A 9,851-nucleotide genomic window follows, 5' to 3' on the forward strand; every position below is an offset into this window, starting at 1 on the left:
TTATTGACCCTTTTTGGGGGCTTTTTATTTATTTACTTTGACATTTTTGTGTAGTTTTGTTGTGGAAATTAGTGCGATTTTGCCCTTTGGTTATGTTGATGTTGAATATTTCCTTTGTTCCCTTTTGAATTTAATTAAATATTTCTTAGTGTTATTTATTTATTTATGTTTATATCAATATGTTTGTTATTTGTTTATTTGGGAGTTACCGGCCCTTCTTTTTATGGGGCGTCGATTGGAAAGTTGCGCATGCTAAATTAAACAGTAACTTTTTGTAATATTTAATATTCTTAAACCACGTTTGAAAAATGTATCTGAATTTTTTTAATGATACTTTTGACCAGATTTACAGCAATATTTGTGAAATTTGTGATGTTTTTTTTTTTTTTTTTTCGTAAAATATGTCGATGTTAAATCTAAATGTTGCAATTAAATATAAATATCTAAATGCTAAATGTTGAATCTAAATATGAATGTCAAATGTTAAATCTAAATGTCACGGATGAAACTATATATTTAGCTAACGTGCAAATTCACCCTTAATATTTATCATTTCGATTTAGAATTTAGATTTAGATTTAACATTGACATTATATTTTTACGAGAACAAAAATACCACAAATTTCACAAATATTGCTGTAAATCTGGTCAAAATTAACATAAAAAAAAATTTCACAAACATTTTATAGACGTGGTTTGTTGCTAAACGTTGCTGTTTACTTTAGCATGCGCAACTTTGCAATCGGCGCCCCATATCTTTTTCATAACAACGCAAATGGTTCAACAGATTTAATGGAGATTTATTCCCCACGTTGGCATTCTGAATGTACTCAAATGGCCATATTACATTAAGCTATACAGTATTCCTTTGCACTTAGATGACATTTAAACATATCCTAAATACTGCTGGATTTCTATTTTTCAAAAAATATTTTTTCAAAAATGACCCACAAAGACACACTCATATATCTGAAATGATGCACTATTTATGGACCTATATGATAAATCAGATTGTATTTCACTCAAACAGCCTTTACATAATATAGGAAATCCTTCCATACATCCCTGAATGCACTGGAGCATAACACACATCTTCTTATTAAAATCACAGTCAGTGTTTATTTGTGAACCTGCTATGTGGACTGACAGTTTGTTGGGTTTTTTTTTTTTTGTAATTTGTGCGTAATAAACATGTTGTGTGCGAGTTACATGCCATCGTTTGAATAAAAACTTTGTTTAAGAAAAAAATGTGAACAATCGTCGTCATTCCTCTTCTTCTTCGGATGTGCATTCGTCTTTTTTGGCTTGTTGTTCCTGTTCCGTCTGTACACGGATGGCTGGAATCGCTACTCGCCGTTTCCTGGCGAGGGAGACGGCGATGCCCTTTTCGTAATAGGCACATTCATTGATGAAGAACGGATAAAGGGGTTCTTTTCCCTTGTATCTCAGCGTTTCCCCAGAGAGAGTCAAGAAAAGTGGGTCTTCTGGGTAGAGAAGGCAGAAATCTCGGTCCTGGAACAGATCGGTAAGAGTTATACTCTACAATCTATTCTAAAGACCACAGAAATGGGTTAAAAGTGACAGGAAAAAGTGGTAAAATGGGTTCAAAGTGTCAAGATTGGAACAATTACTTTAAACTTGGCAAATAATGGGCATGAAAAATTGTGAATGTGCTTAAATTGGCAAAAATAAGCATGAAATATGGTGAAAAGAGGCTAAAAGTGACAATAATGGGTCAACATGTGTGACATTAGGTGAGAAAAAAGGTGAAATGCCAAAAATGTCTTGAATGTAACAAAATGTGCAGAAAAGGCAAGAAATGGGAGTAATTTAGCAAAAATGCATTAAAAGGAGCAATAATATGGCAAGAAAAAGTGATACAAATGGGTTAGAATATGGCAAGTTTGGTGTAGTTGTAGAAAAATGGCAAAAATAAGCAAAAATGGGCTCAAATTGTTCAAATAATGTTCTTTGTTTCTTGAAGGCATCTGAAGACCACCTACCAGTGTTTCGAGACCCCAAACGGGGTCCTGACCTCAAGGTTGAGAACCCCTGCTTTAAAGCTATAGATAATCTGATAAACACTTCTTAAACACCAAAACTTCACGGTTTCACTTTAATTAAAAGGTAAATTAATAAGGAAGACTTTAGGTGATTTTTGAAAAAGTAGATGTTTAAGTTTCAACACGCAGCTCTTTATTTTAGTTGTTTTATTTTCATTACATTAAATAGAAAATCCTCATCTTTCTATTTTACTAGCCACTAACTAACAACTAATCGAAACAAAGTGGTTCCCAACCTTTTTTTCAGCAGTGGCTCCCAAACTGGGGTACGTGTACCCCTAGGGGGTACATGAGCAAATTGCAGGGGGTACTCGGACAGATTTAACAAATGATTAAAAACTGTTGGGAAATGTTTCTAGTTCCTTTTTAGGCTTTTTTTTTTTGAGCAAATTCACCACAAACTACCAGTATTATTGCTCAATAAATTACTATATATTTTCTTGTAATTTATTTAAACAGGATTATTTCATGCTGTAGAGGCCATTTTAATCACACTTCTGGCAATAGGAGACAATAAATAGCTACATTTTACAAAGGAGACCCTATTTATTTTCTATTGAAGTAAAAATATAAGTTGCAAGACTAATTGTTTTTAAATAATTCACACTTTGCACACATTGTTTTGAATTTGTAGATTAAGCCTCAGGAAACCAATGTTTCAGACACATTTAGGGGTTTATGAGAGCCCGCTGTTCCACATATAAAAAAGCATTATGAAATTATGGAGATGGTACTTATGATATGCAGAGGGGGAACACATGATTTGACAAAAATGCAAAGGAGGTATAAAAAGACTGTTGTAGAGTATGTTGTTCAGGGTGACCTTATTTTGATTTAAAAAAACAAAAAAAGACACTTTGGCCAACCTCAGCATACTTAAAAAGTACTCAGGTTTTTGTTGTTTCTTGCAAAGGCAAAAATACAATATAGTGGATGAATAAATTGTGATTGTCCTTAAAAATGACATGATACTCCTCAGCTTTCAGAAACTGCTGGAATTTCTCAGATAAAGCAAATATTGGTGTTTTAAACTAACATATTCAGGGTCCCTGGGAAACCTGGACAATTTGATTAATTTATAAAACATCCCAGAATAAATCTGGACATATGGTCACCCGGATGTTGTTGGCATTACAGATGGTGAAGAATACTGAGATTTTGTGGCTCTGTTTTTATGGTTTTTTTTTTTTCAAATAAATGATATTCGGGGCTAATCAGATTCAAGACAAAGCTCATTGGTGACTCATGCTGCCCGAGGACCGCTCTTATGGTCCATGTGGGCTACCTGCTGCACACAGACACCGTGTTGGTGACCCCGATCTTCAAACCTGTTCAATAGTTTGTTTCCTATGAGATGTCTGGTCCCACCTGTAGCTGAGGATGAACGGCTGCTGTGATGTTGTGAGTGTCTCTGTCTCTGGGGTAGTCTATGTTTCTAACCACGGTGTACACGTCCACAGATCCTCCTTCAAACACAAATCCTGTTAACGAAGGAACGTCCAGCTGTAAGACGGGCCTCGTACGTCACTGGTTGGGAAACTGATGACAGACAGAGGTCTATACCTGAGTTAAAGAGGCACACCCAGTCCAGCACATGCTCCACGCCCATCTTCATTGTTGTGTAGATGTTTGACCTCATCACGCCATGGGGCTGGGGGCCGGCCTCTAGCGCTGTAGAATAAGAGAGGGGTCAAACTCATTGTGGCCCCACTTCAGTCTGAAGTGGTCCAAACCACAAAAATATATATAATATATTGTAGTTCGTACCTTATTTGTGCAACACTTCACATAAAAACTACTGTAAATTTGCTCATTTATGAGAATTTTAGATCAATTTATGTCTACTTAGGCACGATTGTCATAAAATTCTCATTAACTCGTCACAGGGTCATCATCCTGAGCAGCGCGCCCAGACTTCCCTCATCCACCTCCTCCCGGGGAATCCCGAGCGTTCCCAGAGACATAGTTTTTTCAGCATGTCCTTCACCTACCAGTGGGACGTGCCCTGAACACCTCACCCGGGAAACGTCCAGAGGGTCTCCTAATCAGGTGCTTCTCAATGCGGAAGAGCAGCAGCTTTACTCCGAGCCCCTCCTGTATGACTGAGTGTCTATTATAAAGTGTTTGCACTAATCTGGTTTGGTTCATTTGATAACAAACTGGGTTGAATGTTGCCCCTGAGATCAAATGACTTTGACACTTCAGGAATCATTTTTTTTAAAGAAATTTATTTAACTTTAATGCCATGCAGGGGTGTCCAAACGTGATCATCGAGGGGCGGTAGTCCACCAGGTTTGCGATGTGTCCCTGTTCCGACACAAATCCTGAAGCAGCTTTGCAGAAAGTCTGCTAACGAGCCTCTCAGGTGTGATTGAGCTGGGACACATTCAAAACCTGGTGGACAACCGGCCCTCGAGGACCGCGTTTGGCGTTTAAGCAGAATAAAAAACACAAGGCTTTAAAGCTGATATCCGGAGTTTCTGAGAAAGGTCTCGATGTCCCGCCCTAAACAACCTCACTTCCTGCCACTGCAATCTACCAGAAGCCACGCCTCTACTTTTCTCTGTCACATTGATATAGGTCTATGGGTCAGGTAAGAGCCAAAATCATATTTACCTGTTTGCTGTTGTGACGCGCGGCCTCGTTTCCGTGCACAGTTCCGCATTCACTTTGATTGACAGACTCAAAAACAGGAAGTGGAAGCCTATTGGCTGGGTGCAGTCGGTGATCGTTTCCATTTGTATAGGGGTCTATAGGACGAAGGAGGGACTTATATACATGAATGTATATGAATATCTACTGACAGTAGACCATAGTTAAAGACTAGTTAGGTAATTTTTTTCAAAAGAATCATACATTATCATAGATTTCTCAGAAACTCTGGGTATCAGCTTTAAGTTTGACACACGGTTGAGATGGAGAATATCACAAATGAATTTTAAGTGGTGTAAATTTCTTCTAAAACTTACCAAAACCATGTTTTCCCACTGAATCAAGGGAGTAGGACTCTTTGTTGGTGGCATTGAAATGAATGAATCTTGTTGGAACATCTGGCATCTGCCTCTGGAAAGACCAAACAACAGCTTTGATTTGAACTGGGCTGAAAGACATCGTATGTTTTTTTTACCTGTAGGTGTCTGAATACATGCAGGCATAGCCAGTCGCTGTCCGAGTACGATATGAGACACAGGCCCATGTTGGCAGTGGTGTTGTGGAGGTCACAGACCAGGTCCACTGCGTCCCGACTTCCTTTGGGTCCGAGCAAGGCGTTCAACTCACGGGACCTGATGATCTCGTAGGGGGCATCGTTTGTGTTGGAACCACTGGCAGAGACGCAATCATCATCATCATCATCATCATCATCATCGATCAGGTCAGCACATACGTGGAGTTTGCGGGGGTTTATTACAGTTTTCCCAAATTCAGTTGAAAAAATACAATTGTTAATATAATGTACATAATAAACAAATATTTTAAGTGCCATGAAACACAGTGACTGTACAAAATATGTATGATTCATTTGTGGACCAGTTATTTTTTGGCGCTAGAGTCATGTGACTTTTTTGGGTTTTTCTTCTGTTGCGCAATTCTTCTTCGCAATGTAAATAGTGAAGCAACACTGCACCCAGCAGTTCACGTGTGGTACTGCAGCAAAAATGAAGTAGAAAGTGAAAGCTGATTTTATCATGAGTTTATAACATTAATCTAAAAATGAGGATTTTTATTGACATGGTCAGCCTCACAGAGCTAAAAAAAAAAAGTAAGAAGAAATCAGGGCTGAGCTGTTTTCTTCTTGTAAATAGGACGTTACATTTTGAGACCACTTTTGATTGAATATATAGATTCAGTAAGACATGGCATCGCTTCAATAGTGAGGAGTGCTCGCTTGTTTATGTCGCCATTTTTCTTCAAAGTTTGTCAAAATAATAGACTGAGATGGTTGTGTATTAGAATGGCTAAAAATGGAAAATGTAATCCCTTAAGAGAGTGAATAAGTGAGAGCATGCATTTTGACTTGTATTCAAGATGGTGGACGTTACGATGCGGCGACGCAAATCTTTGTATGGAACATTATCAATTATGTCACTAATCATTTTTATTGCGCAAATCTCGAGACGGTCTATCTGTTTAATTCTATTTTTAGGCTACGCTACGGGACTCAAAACACCCTTTGTTGTTGTTGTTCTTCTTCTTCTTTTTCTTCTATTGATGTGTACGTATAAACACTCGGAGCCCAATTTTTGATTTGAGGCTCCAAAAGAAAAAAAAAAACAAAAGTCGATTTTTCATTTATTTGCGAATCATCGGCACATACCAATATATAAATGGTATCATGGAGGCAACGAGGGGGCCCCATTTTTCAAATGACTACTCCTCCACTAGTTCTCATTGGATCAGAATGCAGTTTGGTATGAATACTCTATGAATATGATGAGACGCTCTGGGCCCTTTTTTGAAGTGGGTCCCACCCCCAATTTCCAGTAATTTCCAAATTTATGGGAACATAGTCGTGTGATATATCATTTCAAAGGTAATTCAACGTATATTACGATTATGCCTTGCACAATTCGATTAAGGGCCCACCCCCTGTTTTCTGCTATTTCCATTCAAGTCGTTTTCTCATTTATTCGTGAGTAAAATATTACGACAGTTGGTGGTACCTAATCATTGACACATACCAATATATGAATGGGGCCCATTACGCTGTATGTGCCACGGGGGAGCCAGGGGGCCCCATTTTTCAACTGACTACTCCTCCATTAATGCTCGTTGAATCAGGCAGTAACTTGACATGGATATTCTATGAGCAGATGTCCAGAGCCTATTGGAAATTTTTTTTTTACTCTGTGAAACCAAATCATTTGACTGAATTCTCAGGAACGTGGTACATGCTATTCGGCGCGGCGATGTTCCACTGGCCCGGCAAGAATCTCAAACTCCGCCTTTGTATCAGCATCACAGTTCCTGGTTGGTTACCTGAGCATGGCGTGGGTGAAGCAACGGTTCAGGTCAGTGTCGATGTATCTGAGGCCTCGTTGTACAGCTCTAGGGTTGGACAGCACCGTTATAACCTCCATGTCATTCCCTCTCTCCTTCGCCTTCCTCTCCGCTTTCTGCATCTCCCTCACCAGGTAGACCCCGGAGAGTTCGTTGCCATGGGTACCACCGCAAATTGCCACCCGGGAAAACCTTGAGAAACATACCACCTCATCCAACTCCATCTATCTGACATCCAGAGGAAAAGGGAGAAATCTGAACACTTCCCTAAACTGTAACTGTTAAGGGCAAATGTAAGTTTGGTCTTTTTGAAATGAAAGAATAATGGGTAACACTTTATATATAACACAGTTTTATTCATGAAGGGTGACATTACACTGTCATTAGCATGAATACGGTGTCATGAAGGCTGTCATTAAGTGTCGTTCGTTAGCCTAACCCTTCATTACTCTCACCCCCAAACCCTAACCTTAACCCTACCTAACCCTAACTCAGAGGTCGGCAACTTTTTTCAGTCAAAGAGCCATTTGGACCCGTTTCCAAAAGAAAAGAAACCATTAGGAGCCACAAACCCTTTTGACATTTATAATGAAGATAAAACTACATACAACATTGTTTTTTTTTTTTTTGTTTTTTTTATATAAACAAACTATAGTGTGTTGCATTTATGAAATCAGTTAACTGCTCCAAAAACAAAAAACAAAGTTACATTTGTGTATGTAACAAAAATATTTTGAACTCCAGAAAAACAGAATCTGGGTTGAAGGTTATCTTTAAATAAAATACTAAATGTCCATTTGAATCCTTGATGTATTTAAAAACAAAAAGTAGAACTTTAGTTCTGTGGTTATTTAGCAAAAATGTGTGGGTTTGAACCCCGCGAGCTTGAGTTTAACAAAGTAGTCAAAGCTCTTTATTAGGGTATGGCCAGGGTGAGGTTTAGGTTATATGGACAGTGTTCGAGTCCTACCCTATATAGTTTCCTCTCCAAGTTAAAGTCTGAATCCCCCTTGATGAATAAATACACACACCTGATTTATTTTCCCACAAAGCCACAGCAAAAGGATGAAAGAGCCACACACCATGGGTAGCAGACGGTTTTCTTTTTTTTTACTTTTTATTTCTAACATTTACATGACAACAGTTTTGAGCATATTGCCAGTATCAAGATAGATTATATATATATATATATATATATATATATATATATATATATATATATATATATATGTATAAATTAAATGAAAAAATTAATGGCAGACCATGGCCTTAAGCCTAACCCCTGACCCTTGGCGGTGGCCGCCTGCATCCGGTCTACCTACTTCAGGTCTCTGGACACGTCTCAAACACCTCCGACACTGATACACCTTCACAAATTCTCTGATGAGCGATGAATGGAAGAAACCCGAGTAACTTACGCTGGCCTGTGCCTTGCCTTTGACTCAAACGGACCGCTCCAGACCCACTCAGGGGGGTTTCATCAAGAAAAAAATAACCTCAACCCTAACCCTACCTAACCCCAAAAAATGCCAACATAGCTCCAAAGGTGTCATAATTTAGCAAACGACACCTTATTCATGCCAATGTCAGCGTAATGTATAAAACTTCAAGTAAAGTGTTAAAGAATACTGGTTAATTATTGACTTACCTGAGTTTTCCAGCATGGATATGGAACTCAGATCAGTCAGTTTCACTAATCTTCAGATAAACTCTTTCTTAGTTGAACTAATCTAATAAATAAGGAGGAGGCATTGTGCTCGTCTTACCCGATCTGGCCCTGTGGGTGGGTACCTCCCTGGCTTTCATGCAGTTTCATTGACTCAGCATTCCCATGAGTGCCTCATTCTCACTGCACTGGGATGACTGCAGTCCTGGGTGTGTCCTGAGTGTGCAGCTGATGACAGTGCACGGCTGGTTTCCTTTGGTCCAGTGAACAGGGGGGGAAGCCTCCTGTATATCTCTGTATAGAATGGAAGGTTCCAGGGGGGGCCTTTACAGGAAGCTGGCCAAGAATGAACCTGCTGGCATAACACTGCAGGAGAGGCACCCTAGCACACTGGAAGGAGCCGTCTTTCTCTCAGGAACAACAACCATAACAACGTGGTAAAACAAGGACAAATACAGTACAAATGGAAGATTATGGCACAGAATAGCTAAAAATTCCTACAATGACCACCTTACTCACACACTGGCAAAACATGTTCCACGTTTGTAGTGTTCTATTACAGAGGAAAACTGTTTATAGAACCACACAATGAACCGCAGAGGTTAGTGGTTTGATAAATATGATTAAGTAATATACTCAGGTCTTAGATAAACTAATATGGACAGAAAGGCTGTGCTTGATGGAAACTTTACAGCTCAGGATGTTTTATTAAATGACAAGTTTATTTGACTATTATCACCCTGGAGTGGAAAAATGGTGCAGCGGCACTGGCGTTTTCAGCCATAAATCTAAGTTAAACGTTAAGAAAAATGAGCAAATATTTTTAAAAAAAAGAACACTGAGGATTACAGTTTTGAGAGGCACGTTTAAGATATGATGAATTAGTCCTTTCTTGGTCAAACAACACCACGAACACTAAAAGATTTCTCAAATTTAGACAATTGATGAAAGTGGTGAAATATATCAGAAGGTCAACAGATACAGGACAGAGGCTTCCATGACTCAACGACTCCGTCGCTAATTGGTCACAATATTTAGGAAATTTCAAGTGAATGTCCTGTTGGGACTGATATCTATCACTTATTGCTCGGATACTGTCGGTTTTCTACACATTTAGTATTTCA

General features: G+C 38.8%; 1 protein-coding gene across 3 annotated transcripts; it reads right to left on the reverse strand.

The window, feature by feature from the left end:
* Positions 1 to 1,093: 1,093 nt before the first annotated feature.
* Positions 1,094 to 8,941, reverse strand: LOC114480754 (N-acyl-aromatic-L-amino acid amidohydrolase (carboxylate-forming) B-like). 3 transcript variants are annotated; one of them, XM_028475173.1, is made up of 7 exons: positions 8,828 to 8,941; positions 7,041 to 7,253; positions 5,191 to 5,386; positions 5,033 to 5,126; positions 3,627 to 3,734; positions 3,432 to 3,544; positions 1,094 to 1,512 (listed from the first exon to the last, which is right to left on the reverse strand). In XM_028475173.1, the coding sequence occupies exons 1-7, from the start codon at positions 8,875 to 8,877 to the stop codon at positions 1,264 to 1,266; spliced, it is 1,023 nt and encodes a 340-aa protein (XP_028330974.1). In that variant the 5' UTR covers positions 8,878 to 8,941; the 3' UTR covers positions 1,094 to 1,263. The 3 variants fall into 3 exon arrangements, with proteins under 3 accessions (XP_028330974.1, XP_028330976.1, XP_028330975.1); XM_028475175.1 differs by having other exon boundaries at positions 7,041 to 7,285; positions 8,710 to 8,904; XM_028475174.1 differs by having other exon boundaries at positions 7,041 to 7,289; positions 8,710 to 8,904.
* Between the last annotated feature and the right edge of the window lie 910 nt (positions 8,942 to 9,851).

This window comes from Gouania willdenowi, chromosome 18 (assembly GCF_900634775.1).
Source record: "Gouania willdenowi chromosome 18, fGouWil2.1, whole genome shotgun sequence".
NCBI lineage: Eukaryota > Metazoa > Chordata > Actinopteri > Blenniiformes > Gobiesocidae > Gouania > Gouania willdenowi.

Excerpts from the sequence above, each read along its gene's own strand:
- LOC114480754 (XM_028475173.1), bottom strand. The coding sequence starts at position 8,877 with ATGAAACTGCATGAAAGCCAGGGAGGTACCCACCCACAGGGCCAGATC. Across the intron at positions 5,387-7,040 it reads TTCACCCACGCCATGCTCAG|TGGTTCCAACACAAACGATG; the intron begins GTAACCAACCAG and ends CGTCTCTGCCAG. Across the intron at positions 3,545-3,626 it reads GGTGTGCCTCTTTAACTCAG|GATTTGTGTTTGAAGGAGGA; the intron begins GTATAGACCTCT and ends CTTCGTTAACAG.